The 17,049-nt window shown below is 50.1% G+C and overlaps 2 protein-coding genes across 2 annotated transcripts in view; one reads left to right on the top strand and one right to left on the bottom strand.

The window, feature by feature from the left end:
• Positions 1 to 359: 359 nt before the first annotated feature.
• Positions 360 to 7,621, top strand: MCAM (melanoma cell adhesion molecule). The gene is made up of 16 exons (XM_063094271.1): positions 360 to 459; positions 2,188 to 2,312; positions 2,411 to 2,618; positions 2,707 to 2,777; positions 2,871 to 2,958; positions 3,891 to 4,070; positions 4,191 to 4,312; positions 4,423 to 4,585; positions 4,679 to 4,797; positions 4,908 to 5,049; positions 5,202 to 5,323; positions 5,431 to 5,572; positions 5,667 to 5,762; positions 6,138 to 6,285; positions 6,577 to 6,694; positions 7,149 to 7,621. The coding sequence occupies exons 1-16, from the start codon at positions 393 to 395 to the stop codon at positions 7,176 to 7,178; spliced, it is 1,941 nt and encodes a 646-aa protein (XP_062950341.1). The 5' UTR covers positions 360 to 392; the 3' UTR covers positions 7,179 to 7,621.
• An 8,701-nt stretch (positions 7,622 to 16,322) lies between these two features.
• The window catches only part of CBL (Cbl proto-oncogene), an 86,398-nt gene continuing 85,671 nt past the window's right edge, over positions 16,323 to 17,049 (bottom strand). The window contains exon 16 of the mRNA XM_063093763.1: positions 16,323 to 16,902. Coding sequence (XP_062949833.1) covers positions 16,595 to 16,902 — 308 coding nt within the window. The 3' untranslated portion in view covers positions 16,323 to 16,594. The remainder of the gene's footprint in view (positions 16,903 to 17,049) is intronic.

Here is a 17,049-nt window from a genome sequence, read left to right as displayed (position 1 = left end):
CAGGGCTACGTTGGCTGGTAGGGGCTGAGCGCGGGTGAGCGCAGCTGTTGGTGACCCGGGGAGACTCTGGGCATCCGGGCCAGCTTCCCCTCGCTGCAGCCTTAGCCAGTCAGTCCGGCCCCGAGACACCTGTCACTGCTCCCTCAGCCTTCCTAAGGCGGGCGCTGGGAGGCCGGCTCCGGCCTACCTCCGGCCACGCTCTTGGGCGCCTCTCCCCGGCTCGCGCCGCAGGGGCCCGCCCCCTAGGGCTGCTGCGCGCGGGGCGGGGGCGGGGGGCTGCGCGGGGCGGGGCGGGGCTGCCCGGCGCTCCGGGCCCCCTCCCCCGCCCCCCTGACGTCAGCCCCCTGCAGCCGCGAGCTCCTCACTTGGCTCTCGCCCTCCGGCCGGGAAGCATGGAACTGCCCGGGCTCCTCTGCGCCTTCTTGCTCGCCGCCTGCTGCTGCTGTCGCCGCGCCGCGGGTGAGTGAGTGCCCTGGGGGGCGGGGGCCAGAGGTCTTTGGCGGAGCGTGCTGGGGCGCGGAGCTGGCCGCGCGGCGGCGTCGGGGCTTTGCGCCCCAGCGGATTCTCCTTCTCCCCGGATCCTCGGGCCCCGGGCGCCTTGCGCGCGTGCAACTCTTCTTTGCAGCCAGTTTGCAGCCTGGAGTCTAGAGAACCCCGGGAGCAGGACAGGGGAGGCGGGGAGGAGGCTGCTGCCGGGAGCGGGAAGGGGTGGAGCCGAGCCTGTCGGGGCGCTGGGGCTTTTCCCTCAGGTGCCTACTCTGGGGTGGCGCAGCTAGAGCGCATCCCCAAATCCTGAACTCCGCGCCCGCCTGTTGCTGGAAAAGGCAGCCTCCTAAGCTGGAGGGGATGCGCCGACCCCTCCCCCTCCCGCCTGGGCATCGAGCCAGGCTGGAGGTAAGAGCGGGGGAGGGACGGCGGCTCCCGCCTGAGCTGGGCGTTGGCAGAGGCTGGGGGGCAGTGTGGGTTACCTCGCACCACCCGGGAGGATGGGATCACAGGGGACCACAGGTGGGAGACGAGGAATGGAGGATTCTCCGAGTGCAAGCGCGCACAGACTTATTTGGGGGACCGCATTCAGGTGGGAAGAGCGCCCGGGGAATCTCGGAGCTTTTCTCTGGAACCTCCTAGTAGCTCGGCTCCCAGGGTCCACGCTGCCCTTGTATGGCCCGCAGCAGTGTCGCGAGTTTCTCTCGGCCCCCTTTCCTTGAGCCCAGACACCGTCCGGCTGGGGAAGGGGAGGGCTAGGCAATACCCAGTTCGCTGGCCTCATGCCCAGTGCCAACTGCGTCCCTGGGGTACTCCAGGCTCCTCCTCCCAGGCTGATTTTATTTCTGGGGAAAGGGCTAAATAGGCTTCACAGCTGCAGCAGGTCCAGCCCCGCCCTGCCCTGCCATTCTAGCTCCGTGGAAACGGAGTCAGGGATCTAAAGATCACTCCACTTGCCCTCCTTGTCGTGGAGCCAGCCCAAGGCTGCAACCCAGGCATCCCAGAATCCAGCCAGATGGTGCTGAGTGACATCACCTCCTCACAGGGCTGGCAGCACGCTGGCACTGCTGACGTCACTCCCGCCCATTGCCCGGCCTTTGCCTTGACCCCTGGAGGAGACTCTGACCCCTCCATACTCACCAGGCTCCCAGGATGGGGTCCCCTGAGTGTGTGTGTGAAATGTTCATTGAGGTGCTACTTAGGGAGTATGAAATGGAGCTTCTGGCTGGAGTCGGCCCACTGGGTCTTATGAAAGATTTAGGGAGGGGATTGTGGGGGGCAGAGAGTAAAGTAGTGATGTCTCCCTCGGGGGTGGGGACACAAAGGGGCCTGTGTGCCCCAGCCTGGCACATGCCTCACATTCCCATATTCTGAGTTCACTCGGAGAGGAGGGGGCCTAGAAGGAAAGGGGCCTTCCACTTGGCCCAGAGCCTGGGTTGCCCCTCTCTGCCCCTCTGCCAGCCTCATCTGGGAGGTGACCGGTGCTGTCTCTGCTCCAGGGACCAGGGATCCCCCTAACTGAGAGAGAGCTGGCCTGGGGTAGGTCAGTGGGTAGGCAGTGGTTGAGGGTGAGGAGAGGACAGGGCCCTCTTCAGACCCTCCAGGTGGCAGGAAGAGCAGCTGCAGTGAGCAGCGTGGGGGAGGAAGGGAGAGCCGCTGCAGCTGACACAGCTGCTGGGGTGCTTCTCCTCCGTCCCCCAGGTGTGCCTGGAGAGGCGGAGCAGCCCGTGCCCGAGCTGGTCGAGGTGGAAGTGGGCAGCACGGCCCTTCTGCAGTGTGGACCCCCCCGTTCCCAAGGCAACCTCAGCCATGTGGACTGGTTTTCTGTGAGTGCTCAGGATCCTGAGAGAGCGGCCAGGGGTGGGAAGCTCTGCCCCTCATGTAGGCCCTGAACCCTCACCTCCTGTCTGTCCCCTCCCCTTAGGTCCACAAGGAGAAGCCCACACTCATCTTCCGCGTGCGCCAGGGCCAGGGCCACAGCGAACCCGGGGAGTACCAGCACCGGCTCAGCCTCCAGGGCAGAGGGGCTACTTTGGCCCTGACTCAAGTGACCCCCCATGATGAGCGCATCTTCCTGTGCCAGAGCAAGCGCCCTCGTTCCCAGGAGCACCGCATCCAGCTCCGTGTCTACAGTGAGTGCCCCTGGTTCCCGCCTTCTGGGCAGTGTATGTCATGCAAAGTGGTGATCTTGGGCCCCTCCTCATTTCTCTTCCCTTGCAGAAGCTCCAGAGGAGCCAACCATCCAGGGCAGTGTCTTGGGTATCCCTGTGAACAGTGAGGAGCCTGAGGAGGTGAGATGCCGGATGGCCGCTGGGGTGAGCAGGAGCTGAGGTGGGGCTTGGTGGGGTTTCAGAGGCAGGGAGACCCACACCTCTCCTCCCCAGGTTGCCACCTGTGTGGGGAGGAATGGGTACCCCGTTCCTCAAGTCATCTGGTACAAGAACGGTCGGCCACTGAAGGAGGAGAAGAATCGTGAGTAGCCCTCTCTGCTCTTGGAAGCCACACCAGTGGGACCGTACACGGGTGGCTTCACATGTCCCTCCAGCTTTTTACTTTTTTAAAAAAACTACACAAGCGATGCTTGAAAATATTTTCACAAGAATTTAAACTGTATAGAAAATAAAGGAAGAAAAGTTCCTGTCTGCCCCAGATCCCCTCCATGAAGTAATAAGCTCTGCTATCAGCTGGTGTGTCCTTTCAAGCTTGTGTCTGTGTATTTACTCACACATATAAATATATCTGTAAATATGTGGGCTTTGTTTTTTATTATCTAAGTCAGTGGTTCTTAACCAGGGGTGATTTTGCACCCTCCCCCCACCCCAGAGGATATTTGGCAATGTCTGGGGATATTTTTGGTTGTCACAAGTAGAGGGGGTGTTACTGGCATCTAGTGGGTAGAGTTAGCGAGGGATGCTGCTCACATCCTGCAGGGTACAGGACAGCCCCACGATAAAGAATTAATCTGGCCCAAAATGTCAATAGTGCTGTGGTTTAAACACCTTAATTTAAGTGCCATTGTATGGTGTACATTGTGATACAATTTCTTTTGTATAATCTTTCCAGATCAGCCTATTTACCTGTTTTGCCTACTGCTGAGTTTTTCGTACTGTGTACATAATGTAGTGTAGTTAACCACTCCCTTGTTAGCAAAGGCTTCTCGTTTTCCTTATCACTGCAACATTTTTTGCACACATTCTCGTATATGTGCTGATGTGTAGATGTTTTTCTAGTGTAGATTCCTAGCAGTAAAAGTGCTGGCTTGAAAGGTCACCAGCTTGCATTTGTACCTGGCCCTCTACAGGGAGCAGGGGGTCTCTGTAGATGCTCCCCCACCAACCCCGGTGGAGACCATGGGTGGGGTTGGAGGTGGGGCTGAGGCTGAGCCTTTCTTCCTCCCTGTCCAGGGGTCCACATTCAGTCATCCCAGATCGTGGAGTCGAGTGGTCTGTACACCTTGCAGAGTGTTCTGAAGGCACAGCTGGTAAAGGAAGACAAAGATGCCCAGTTTTACTGTGAGCTCAACTACCGGCTGCCCAGTGGGAACCACATGAAGGAATCTAGGGAAATCACCGTTCCCATTTTCTGTGAGTGCTGACCTGTCCCTCTGCTCATTGGACTGGGCCTGGTGGAAACTCCAGTGAGCCCCTCCCCATCCAGGCCAGAGTCAATTCTTGAGCTGAGAGCTCCCCCCTTTGCCTGTGCAGATCCAGCAGAAAAAGTGTGGCTGGAAGTGGAGCCTGTGGGAATGCTAAAGGAAGGAGACCACGTGGAGATCAGATGCTTGGCTGACGGCAACCCACCACCCCACTTCAGCATCACCAAGAAGGTGCGGAGAGCTTGTGCTCGGTGCAGATGGGGATAACGGGCAGGGACGCGGGCAGGGATGCCGGCAGAGCAGCCAGAGGGGCGCTCTGCTCACCCCTTATCCTCCCCCAGAACCCCAGCACCAGAGAGATGGAGGAAGAGATAAGCAACGACGATGGGATCCTGGTCTTGGACCCAGCCCAGAAGGAGCATAGTGGGCTCTATGAATGTCAGGGCCTGGACTTGACCACCTTGTTATCACTGCAAAGTGAACCACAGGAGCTGCTGGTGAACTGTGAGGGGCTGGGGCTCAGGACAGGGGACCTGGCCAGGGAATGGGGGAACTAGCCCTGCCCTGCCCAGGCTGACACTACTGCTGTGCCTCCAGATGTGTCTGATGTCCGAGTGAGTCCCGCAGCCCCCGAAAGCCAGGAAGGCAGCAGCCTCACCCTGACCTGTGAGGCGGAGAGTAACCAGGCCCTCCAGTTCCAGTGGCTGAGAGAGAAGGTGCCCAGGCGGGTCTGGGGCTGTGGGGCAGGGGGCTACCAGGTGGGTGGGGCTGGGGGGAAACAACAGCTTGCTCCTTCCCAGACCCTCTGACCCATCTCTCACCCCAGACAGGCCAGGTGCTGGGAAATGGGCCTGTGTTCCAGTTACACAACTTGAAACGGGAGGCAGGTGGAGGCTACCGCTGTGTGGCATCTGTGTCCAGCATACCCAGCCTGAACCGCACCCAGCTGGTCAATGTGGCCATTTTTGGTGAGGCCCTCTGGGCAGAGACCAGGTCACCCCAACTTGGGTGGTTTCAAGCTCTCTGAGGGTAAAAAGTCACCCGCTGCCCTGGGGAGCTCTGGTGAGGAGGGGGAGGCAGACTAGCTGAGTGTGCTGCCCACTCTTCTTACCTCCCCAAGGGCCCCCATGGATGGCACTAAAGGAGAGGAAGGTGTGGGTGAAGGAGAACACACTGGTGAATCTGTCTTGTGAAGCATCAGGATATCCGCGGCCCACCATCTCCTGGAATGTCAATGGCACGGTGAGCAGGCTTATCTCAGCTTGCCGTGCACCCATTAATCCCTGGCCAGGCGTGGTGGCCGTGACCAGAGATCCTCCCCACCCCCTCAGCTGCCTCCTTCCTTGTAGGCAAGTGAACAAGACCAAGATCCGCAGAGTGTCCTGAGCACCCTGAGTGTCCTCGTGACCCCAGAGCTGCTTAAGAAAGGCGCTGAATGCAAGGCCTCCAACTCCCAGGGCAAAAACACCACCACCATCTTCCTGGAGCTGGGTGAGGGCCGCATCCCTGCAGAGGATAGCAGGGGCACACCCAGGCATGGGCATTAACCTGTGCTGCTCCTAATCCACCTCCCTCTGCCTCCTAGTCAGTTTCACAACCCTCACACCAGACTCCAGCAAAACCACTGGCCTCGGCACCTCCACTGTCAGTCCTCATGCCAGAGCCAACAGTACCTCCACAGGTAAGTGGGCCTGGCAAAAGAACGGGGCCATGCCGGGGCAGCCTTTCTTTCTTTTTTTTTTTTTTTTAAGATGACCGGTAAGGGGATCTTAACCCTTGACTTGGTGTTGTCAGCACCACACTCTCCCAAGTGAGCCAACCGGCCATCCCTATATAGGGATCCGAACCCGTGGCCTTGGTGTTATCAGCACCACACTCTCCTGAGTGAGCCACGGGCCAGCCCCAGGGCATCCTTTCTGCCCTGGCCCTCCCCAGGGAGCCCTGTTGAGAAAGGTGAGTGGTGGCCCATCTTCTGTCATCCCTGGGCAGGGTGGGGCAGTGATGGTGACATGGCCACCTGGGGCAGGGAATGACTAGGAGTGTCTTTGTGGGACAGAGAAGAAGCTGCCTGAGGTGGAGAGCAAGGGCGTGGTCATCGTGGCTGTGATTGTGTGCATCCTGGTTCTGGCTGTGCTGGGCGCCGTCCTCTACTTCTTCTACAAGAAGGGCAAGCTGCGGTGTGGGCGCTCAGGCAAGCAAGAGATGTAAGCAGGGCGCCGGCCCCCGTCACCCCCTCCCCATCTCCTGCTGGCCCAGCTTGCTGCCTCCTTAGGAACATTCCCTGGCCTGCCCTAATGCCCACCCACCCCTGGATCAGAGTGCTCCCCGCTTAGCGCCTAGCACTCAGTTTCCATCAACCATACATCTACTGCCATTACTGTTTCCCTTCCTGAGCTAGCACCAAAGAGCCCATCATCCATCCCAAGTCCTTCCCAGCAGGCCCTCCCCTTCCCTTGCCCCAGTTGCCAACCTCTCGCCTCCCTCCCTCCTCCCAGCACGCTGCCCCCGTCTCGTAAGAGTGAATTTGTAGTTGAAGTTAAGTCAGATAAGCTCCCAGAAGAGATGGGCCTCCTACAGGGCGGCAACGGTGACAAGAGGGCTCCAGGAGACCAGGTAGGAGGCGGTTCCTGTGGCCAGTCACAGCTTCAGGGATTGGGGGCAACACGGGCTAACGGTTCTCGTTCCCCGAACACTAACCCTTTCATCCGTCATCCTTTGCTGGAGACAGGGAGCAGGCCCCATCTTGCCTTCTTAACAGTTCCCACAGATGGCAGGGCGAGGCAAGTGGCTAAGGGAACCTAGACAAAGACTGAGAGTAAAGACCTTTTCCTGAACAGTGCCTATGGCTCCGGTCAATAGGCGTGAAGTGTGGCCTCTGTTTCCCAGTGCAAAGTCAGATCTGGGGCCGTGTCTCCTTCCCTGGCCATCACACCCATCCCTTGCTTTTTCCCAAGGCCGCTGCACCAAGTCCACCAGCTTCTGCTTCGGTCCCTCCTTCCACATAGTGCTCACACCTGCAACGCTGATCACTATCTCCATGTTTCCCCTTCTATCTACCTGTCTTCAGGGAGAGAAATACATCGATCTGAGGCACTAGCCGCTGAAGCCCACTCGGGTCCCTTCCCTGCCTGGAATGTCTGCGGCTCGCTGCTCACTCTTCTGCCGTCAACGCCTCCAAAGGGATTACAGAGAAAACTCCTTCTCCAGCTCACCTGCAGACCTCTTCAGAGGGCTAATGGGCTAGGACAGAGCTGTCCAAAGAAGGACATCCCTTGGCCCTGGAGGCCCCCTTTTCAGGGACTAGTCCACCATTGTCTCTGTTGAGTGAAGCTCATCCCAAGGAAAGGGGCCTCAGTCTCCCAGGAGTGGTGGATAGGAGAGTTTCTTGCAGAACATGTTTTCTCTGTACACATACTCATATTATGGCTGTAAATACCTGTCTGCTGCCTGCAGCTGAGTTGGGTATCCTCCTTGTGAGCTGGTTTCCCGCCCCAAAAGCTGGCTTCAGTGATTCAGCTGCAGCACTGGAGCGAAGATGCACTAGGGCCCAGGCACCTGTTCGCTGTCCAAGTATGTTGCTTACAGTGCTCTGGAGAGTGCCCCAGCAGCATCTAGAAGCAGCTGCAGTGTTGCTGCTGCCACCTTCCTGCCTGCCTCTTCAGTCTCTTTTGTGACATTTTTTTCTTGGGCAGAAGCCAGGGACTAGTGTCATTCCTTAAAAGATACATCCCTGCAGTGAGGAAGCTGGGCACCATTTGGAGTTTCAGTGATTGAGCCTGATCCCCCTGCATTCATTTGGCTCCCACTATTCATTTGATCCCACAGGGATCATGTGAGACTGAAAGGTGGTGGTAGGGAGGATAGGGGACAAAGATGATGTCCAGACAGTCTTTATGGGGACTAAGGCTATAGTTATATTAGCAACAAACTAATACAGACTGGGCTAATGGGCCCAGACCCTAGGATAAGGGCTCAAATGGAAGAATTAGGGATAAAAAATGGGCCTGGCCAGAGCTTTGGGGTGGATGTATGTCTGTGTGTGTGTGTGTGTGCGCGCGCGTGTGCACGTGTGAGTATATTATATATATATATATATGGTTTGTTAGGTTGTATGTAAATTTGCAGATTGTTTCCTTTTTATATATATATGAGAAAAATAAAGCCTAATTGTTCCCAAAATCTTATTGCTTTTTATTCGTCACGGGTACCACAGGAACCTAGGGGCCTCTGGAATCACAACTGCACCAAAAGAGACACAAAATCCTTTGTAGTCAGTAGCAGGGACTAGGGGTTTCTTCTGAGCAAATGGTTCAGGCTCTACCACAGAGGACAGTTACCCTACTTCTCAGAAACAATGCTGCCCTGCTTGAGGCAGTTTGCAGGGCCTGGCAGGCTGTTGGACAGAAGCTGTGCCCCCTATGATTTCCTGTCACTCAGAAGTGCCCCCGAGGCGGCAGACTCACTGTGATGAAGAAGTGGGCCTGGGCATTTGGTCCTATAGCTATCCCGTGTATCAGCCCCCCAGACCCTGAATGAGCAAGAACTCAAGTCTGCTACAACAAAGGAAACTTTATTTAAAAATACTTTTTTACAGACATGGGTGCTTGAAAAAGCTCTTTAGTTAAATGTGTATGGAAATGAAAAAAATTAATAAATAACATTAGTATAACAGACCTCTAAACATTAATAAACTGGCAAAACAAAATGGACTTAAAATGAAAATGAATCTTAAAGCTCTGCTATTCTCTGTAAGAATATTTACCTTCTGTTTTTCTTACTCTTTACAGGTGAGAATGATTAAATACTGCTATATAAATTTTTTATATTAATGACACATTTTTAAAATAGTCCATGAAAATCTCATCTGTTTGTTTTGTTTTCTTCTTAACACTGATATACAAACTGGGACTCTTCAATCAGGAGAAAGTTTTCTCCAGCCCCACCCAGGCCAAAAATTTCAAAATCTTGAATAAGGAGGACTTTAAAAGAGTAATTTCTATCTCCCGATTCTTTATTCATTAAAGGCAGGGAAGAACTGAGGAAAGGGTAAGAGACGAGTAAAATGTCATTAGAATGAAAACATTTTTCTTTTCTTTTCTTAGCTGAAACCTGCTATGGGGGCACAATACTGAGGACAGGCTTCTGGTTATGTGTTCCTTGCTGCCCTTCCCTGGGAAAAACTAGACCCTGCAAAGGGCACTAGCTACTTAATGCTTTAGTCTGAAGCCTTCACATGAAAGGCAAGCCGAGTCTGAAGGGAGAGGCAGGGGGTCTAGGCTGGTTCAGGATCCAGCAAACTGAAAAGACAAAAAACAAACAACCTTCCCTTTTCAAGAGAGTCCATCCTACGCTTCTCCACACAGCTGGGTCATTAATATGGTCAGGAGGCTGCGACACTTGGAATGGTCCAGAGAATACCTGGAAATTGTGGAACATTCTGTCTCTCCTTGGAAGAGATAAAGCATTCGACCAGATAACTAAGCTTCTGACTGGAATCAACCAAATGATTCCAGGGTACAATGCTTCTTTCTTCCAATGACACATCACGGCAGGGAAAAGGACCGCTGACACACTGCACCTGTGTGCCGCCTCTGCAGCCACAGAGAGCACTCCTTCCTGTCCCGACTCTAGGGACTAATGATACTCAAGGTAGAAGAGCTCAGACTCTGGTATTTCCATATTAAGTCCTAAAATGCAGCCTGGGATACAGTGCTGCCTTAGAAAGGCACAAAACGTTTGGCTTTTTTTTTTTTTTTTCCAGTGTGCTAAAAATTGTTTTGTTTTGAATAAAGGAAAAAGATATATAAGGGTAAAAATCCCAAGTCACCACAGCCAGAAAGCAGATGTAGGAGGTACCTCATAGCTGCCATGCCCCTACCATGTGTTTCAGCGGGAAGTCAGGCTTTTCTTTCAAGGCCAAGACACTAACACAGTACTGGGCAAAGTAGGTCAGAAGGCACCTACTCTCATGGGCATTGTGCTGCAGGGTTACTCACCCAGACAGCAGAAGAGGCCACGGAAGAGGGCATGTGGTGTACAGACTCCTATGTAGTTCTGTGCCTCTTCAGTTTCAAGATAGCTCTAAGCATGCCCTACCCTCACCCAGAACTGGGTCAGAGGTAGGTAGGGAGGTGGAAGCTGACACACAGGAACCCTGTGCACCTACTTCAGGGCCTGAGCATGGAGGTGGCACAAGGCCCAAGGAATTGCACACAGCATGCACTGAGTCTCCCACCTGGTTCAGGGGCAGGAGAGCTTGTGAGAGGCAATGTGGAGGGTCCCTCACATTCATTTTTGGGATTGACTCAGGAATATGGGGCCAGGCAATCAGAACACTGGTGATCTATTCGGCTGCCAGATCAGTAGGAGATCTGAGGTTGGCTTTAAGCCTTTGCTCTGTACAAACACAGGGAGTGGTCAGCCACATTTTTCTCAAGCATTGTACTAGGGAAGGGGCAGCAAGATCTCCAAACAGCTGTTAGTCTGTTAGTCAACAGCTGGCCCTTCGACATGGTGCTTTCCATTAAACTAGGAATGAATGTGCAGGGCTTGCTCCCCCTATCCCTATTCTCTCCATTTTTTACTCTTGTGCTACTTTCTAGAACCAAGAAACATGGTACCTTCCCCTTGGAACCCACCCAGATTTCCTGGGACACTGTGAAGGCACGTGCACTGCTGTCCTCTGCTCCTTAATTTGGGGGCCTAGACTAGAACATGAAATGCAAAGTCTGACGACCCACCCTTTCTCATGTGCCTCGATGTGTATCTTTGGATTATTAAGTTACTTCTGTGTATATCAAATGACTCTAGTAGTTTAAAAAAGTTATGAGTAAGGCAGTATGAAATGCCTTACAACTCAATACAGGCTCCAGGATGAGATAAATAAGATCAAAACATTCAGGTAAGCAGAAGCATAGTTTTAAGAAACTAAAAAATAAAAGCTTTAATATAGGACTAAAAAGAAAGCAACTGGACAGGAAAGACACAGGTAACCTATCTAAAGAGCTCTCAGTAAAAACCTATTCTAAACTGGAATCTGTATGTAATCTATATCCTGGCAACTGTCCCAGCTATTATATACTCTTTCTGGCTCTAGCAAAGTCATTTCTGAGGTACCTAGGAAGCCTTGCCTAAGAACATTACTGCAGAGCTCCCCTCACACAGGAAGGTGCAAATGAGAGGCTAAGAGGAAGGTTTGGAGAAGACAGGCCATGGGCCCACAGAATGAATACATTTTCAGCACTAAAACCTGAAGAGAGCCCAGAAGTCCACAGGCAGTGGCTATAATGGAATCCGTGATCTGCTCTCTATAAGTAACATGAAAGAAGGCAAAAGACCTGAGGTTGAATGGAGGCTAAGGAATGCCACCCAGGAACTGATTAGCTCTGGAACAGGAGAGACTGGTCCTAAAGAGGGAGGTAAGAAATCTTGGATACCAAGACTGATAATGGGAAGAAAAACAGGAAATAAACAACAAAGATAGTGACCAGACTTAAGTTAAACCTAAAAATTTCCTTGATGTCCCAGACACATTCCCATGGCTGCCTTAGAGTAGAAATCTTTTTAGGGTGTCTTCTCAGTCTGTGCCCTCTTCTCTGAGAACTTCCCCATCTCCCAGCTGAAGGAGTGTGCCACTGCTGCTCTGTCTTTGCCATCCCTGGCAAGGCCAACCAGACAGGAGTAGATACTGATCAATGTGCTGGGCTGAGCGTATTCTTTGTTAAGAATGTGAACTAAGAGGAATTGGGAATCTGTTCATGGTGATCCCAAGAGTAGAAGGTGGTGTGAATTTGAGGATGAGGGTGCCTATTTTAGGTCCATGCATGCCGATAAACAGGTTGTAAAGGAAGAGAAAGAACTAAGTGCAAAGTTTACAGTTCCAGGTCCATGAAAGAACCAACTATACTTCCTATCCTAGGTCCCACAAGACACTCTGCATCCTTATAATGACTCCCTCCTTTCTTTAGCTTGAATATTTGTTTCTTGCATCCAAAGGGCCCCTAACCAGGAGAGTCAAAAACACAACCTCAACTTTTCTTCTACTATCCACCCTCCTCCATGCATGAAGTGGCTATATACACTCTTAGGAAAGACTGCTAATGTAGATTGGGATCAAAGAAGTGATAGTAATGTTTTATGCTGAGTTAGAATACTTTAGATTGAATTCCTAAAGCTTTAAGGTCTAGTAGAATTATGTGTTGATACTAAGCTCTAGGATCTCTAAGATCCCTACTCTGGGAGGTAAAGGCTGACATTTAGAGAACTGTCTGGCTCTTGGAAGACCAAACAACTGGCTGAAGATCAGAACCCAAAGACAGGTACCCACACCTCCCCCACACCTCCAGCCCTTCTAAAACACAGAATTGCTGCAAAGGTTGTTGAAGGATTGGAAAACAAATTCCAAACAGTATGGAAGATGGTGACAGGTCCCAGAAGGGTGATAAGTAAACCTTCCCAACAAGGGGGATTACTGTTGGACTCCCAACAGTAGCTCAGTAAAAAGATCAAGGAAGGCACTAGATTGGAAAGCAGATTGTGGGCAGATGCTTTGCTTAAACATTTAATGCCCTACTGTGTAATTCTGAGACAACACACCCCACAATCAACCAAATAGATTCCACTGAAATACATAAAAATGGTAAATAGCCATGAGACTTACACTAAGGAATCTTCCAGACATTTTCAAAGCTATAGGAAGACAATAGGGGTTAATGATTTTAACCAAGGCAGCTCTATAAGGAAAGGTAAAGTCTACATAAAAGAACTGTGAATGAAAACTACACAATCCTATTGGGAAGAGCTATTTTAGGATAAAATGCAAATGCAGAGCCAAGTAAAATCTCCCAAACATTAGTAACCCACCATGTGGTGGCAGGGAAGGACAAATAGCTGACATTTCTGGCACATGGTAATCAAACATGTGCTGAATGAACAAACAAATAGTCACAGCCAGGCCCATGGTCAGAATACTCTTATTCAGTGGACAGTGGCCATTCCAGGATCAGAAAGGTCAACGGTGAGAAGGGGCTTTACAGTTAGGCAAGAAGGTCTATGACCTTCTGACTTTCATAGTGTGAGGTAGGAGAGTATTTTGCATTAACACCATTGCTGATCACCTACGAAAAGGACTAGACCTTGTTAATGGTGCCTTAAAGGGAATATAAAGCTGGTCCCTAGTTTTCAAGTAAGTTGTGTTACAAAAATTTATTTGTAAGCTTGCTGTTTGGACCACAAAACTTTTCTACAGAGGAAATAAATATCTTAAGTATGAATAATAGCAACCCCCCCCATTTTTTTTTTAATCCACAAAACTGCTAAATGATACTAACGGTACTATCGCACATCTTGGGCCCTGGTGATGTGAGTCTGTGGAAGAATGGCAGAATAAGTAGAGTGGGGCTGAGGAGGAAAAGAGAAAGAGCTATCCACATGTAGAGATCACTATTTACATAAATATTAACAGATAAATGTTGAGACGATAAACTGCCCAGTCTATTATTTAACTAAAGGAGGTATACCATAGAGCCCACAGGTTTTTACCACCTGCAGAAAAAGTATGGAAAGAGTATGGGAAAGGGTATGGGAGGGGCTGCTGGAAAAGTCCAGTCCTGGCAGCTACAAAGCAGCAACCCAGCTAGCAATGAGGGAGGCTATGGAAAGCAACTCAGGCAGACACAGGGAAAGCAGGACTGGGTTGGATAAAATAGCCTGATGAATTTGATAAAAAGGAAAACACCAGTCATCATTTTGACTTATCAAACACTTGTAATTAGGAGGGGGAAAGGAGATGGGTTTGCCAAAGATGGCAAAACTCAAAATAAAGCCTGTTCATGAAAGAGCAATTTTAGTTAAATTCAGAGCAGAGCCAAAGAATTTAAAGTTGCCATACAAATGGAGGGTGAAAAATGGGTTATTGGTGCCTTAGTCAAAGGAAAATATAAGAAATTAAAGTTTTGAGAATATCCTCAAAACAAGAGCCACGTGAAAACCTTCCTGAGGCTGGCCTGGCAATCTCAGGAATGGACTCAGGTGGGTTCTCAGAGCACCCAGTCAAAGAAAAGACCCTCACAAAATGTTCCAAAACCTTGAATGCCTGCAGAGACACGTGACAAACTAATACCCAAGCCAATCATCAGTGCACCTGCTCAACACAGGGATCTGGAACTTCAGTTTCCGGACTGACTTGAAGAGCCACACAGGTACTCAGGAAAGGAAAGGAAGAAACTGCTCACAGCCTATATGGTGTGGACAACATCTCCACGAAAGATGATGTGAATGCTCTGAAAAGGCAAAAGATACATAGCCAGTGCTTTGTTTTCCTGATAGAGCCTTCAACTATGGGCACTATCTGCGGTAAAAAGAAAAACTACATGGATAGGCCTGGAACTGCTGCCATCTTTTCTAGTTCTTTATCTAGGCCTTCAACATTCAAACAAAATGCAAAACTGAATTTTACCTCAAATGAAACGCTATACTGCATTTCAGAAGTAGACAGTAGCTTGTTTCCTAGTCACTGTCATTCTCCCCTGCCCTTCCACCCCCATTCAGGATGTCCTGCACCTGCTGGTGGGCTATGTTGTTTTCTCCCATGCAGAAAAGACACTGGGTAACCATGGCAAATCAACACACGGTCCTGTACTGTCTACTCTGGGAATTTAAATGGCTCTGAGGCAAAAGGGTAAAACCAAAAGATCTAGGAGCAGCTGAATGCCAAGAGAAGAACTAGAAAAAGTTTTAGTTCCAAAGATAACAAGACTGGAAAGAAAATTGGTCAAAGGAGGGTCATTTCTGTCTGGACCTAAAGACAAAAGTGTGATTTAGATTCTGAGGACGGCAGATTTATCAGAGCAGGCTTGCTTCTGACAAGGAGGGTTACAGGCTGCTGGGGAAGTCAGCACTGGACAGAGAGCTACCTGAACTCAAGCGACCATTCAGCAGTCTCTAAAGGAAATGACTAACTAGAATATGAATCTTCCTTATGAACTTGCAATTACACAAATGGCCAGCCTTTTCCCATACTGTCTTTGACTACAGTGAAGGAATTTATTTCATCAAATGATGTCTAATTGCTGTGGAGAACACAGTAATTAAAGAGAGTATATAGGACCTAAGGTGAATTGGAAAGGGGAAGGAAAGGAAGAAAGAGACGTTACATTTCAAAAGCCATAGGCACAAGAGAAAACGAAGTCATCGGGTGGCCCCAATGTAGGAAAGGTGCTAATCATCACCAAAATGCTGTGCTACCATGGGTGGTACCCCCATTCCTTAAAGGGCAAAGAAAAAAAATCATTTCTGAAAATCTACCCTGGCTTATTATGTTCAAAGGGAGGCACCCATATAAGCTGAAATTAATTTATTGGGGAAAAAAAACTAAACAGATAAATCCTCATTGTCTATTTTGTGCACTTAAGTAGCATGTGAATGAAGCTTCCTAAAAGCTTCGTGGTATTCAGGCCAGAAAGTCATTCTGGAAACAAATGTTACTCCCTTCCCATTACATAGAAAGACTTCATAACCTACATTAGAACACATATCTGGCACAAAGGCAACTGACTCCCACAGACTATTTTCTGGGGAGGGCATGGAATGTATTTGAAGGCCTCTATCTCAAATCAGTCATTATGTAACTAGGATAATTAAAACACCTTATTTTAACAAATTCAATGTTCCTATGGAAACAGTGCTTTGGAGTGACCAGTGTTAGCTGCTAGTATCAAACATGACTATAATGATATAGCAACAATACTTTTTCTCCCACCTATCTCCAAACAAACCAACACCACCACACATAATAAAGAACATCCCATAAGCTGCTTGGCCTCAGTAAGGCTGGTTATAGCAAGCTCGATGCCAATGACAGAACACCAAGGGGAAGGAGGAGGAAGGAGCTGACAGGGGAAAGGACGGAGAAAGGGTGTTCTAAAAATATAAGACTTTAGCTAAGCACATGATAATGTAAGCCAAAGGGGAGTGTTGAAGTTGTAACACACACTACGTTTGGATATAATACCACAGTAGATGGAAGTCTTAAAGATTCCTTCCTAAACCTCTTGTGCTAATTCCCTGCCTGGGATTAACACACACAGCAGGTTAATCGTAGAATCACAGGACATATACAACCACAGACGGATAGACAGATAGACACACACATGGCCACATCCTTAACCCAGGAAAGTCTTAAGTCCTCAATTAGGATTTACAGCACAATACTTATTCTATTATTTTCTGAATTGTTCCCCAAGTAGGCTACCATGTAATAAAAATCCACACTCTAAGTGGGGACTGAAGGACACCTTCAAATGCACTCTCAAGACCAATAAAATAATAAAACATACTAGCTGCTCCTTTTGCATTCCACTGCTTTGAAATCTCAGAACCACAGAGGTGATATCCCACAGAAAGGGCATGACTTCACTGTGAAGTCTCCAAAGGAACCTCTGCCCTTTTAGGTGCTACTCAAGTAAGAGCTCCTGGCTCACTGGTCCTCTAAAGTTGAAGCAGGGTGGTGATGTGCTAGGTAGCTACATGGGCAGGAGAAGAAATGGAGACGAATTCCCGGAGGATATTTTTGGCCATCTCGATGTTGTTGTGGGCAATGACCAAAGCCTTCTGAATGTCCTGATAGGAGTACCCCTGATTCATGAGGTTCTCAATCTCACTGGAGAGCTGAGGCGAGGCAATGGTGGCAGCGGTGGCAGCAGTGGCAGTAGAAGCAACAGCACTACCTCCTTGCTGACAGCTACCTGCTTTTCGTTCAGAGTTGATTCTCCGAGGGAATGGTTTGGGGGGCCTCTCAGGAACTTGAGAACCCTCAGTAAAGTCTAGAAGAAATAGGAAAAGAAAAATGTTTCCAAATCTGGGGGGAAACCTCATTTAATAGCAGTAACAATAATAACAATGTGCTAATATCAAGCTACTAATGACCTCCTGTCAACTAGGTACATGTGCAGTTCAGTTACAACGCTGGG

Source organism: Cynocephalus volans, chromosome 4 (genome assembly GCF_027409185.1).
Source record: "Cynocephalus volans isolate mCynVol1 chromosome 4, mCynVol1.pri, whole genome shotgun sequence".
Classification (NCBI taxonomy): domain Eukaryota; kingdom Metazoa; phylum Chordata; class Mammalia; order Dermoptera; family Cynocephalidae; genus Cynocephalus; species Cynocephalus volans.
The sequence above is the reverse complement of the archived record's forward strand: the minus strand, read 5'-3'. Positions and strand labels throughout refer to the sequence as shown.

Excerpts from the sequence above, each read along its gene's own strand:
- MCAM (XM_063094271.1), top strand. The coding sequence starts at position 393 with ATGGAACTGCCCGGGCTCCTCTGCGCCTTCTTGCTCGCCGCCTGCTGC. Across the intron at positions 2,619-2,706 it reads CATCCAGCTCCGTGTCTACA|AAGCTCCAGAGGAGCCAACC; the intron begins GTGAGTGCCCCT and ends CTTCCCTTGCAG. Across the intron at positions 4,798-4,907 it reads TCCAGTGGCTGAGAGAGAAG|ACAGGCCAGGTGCTGGGAAA; the intron begins GTGCCCAGGCGG and ends CTCTCACCCCAG.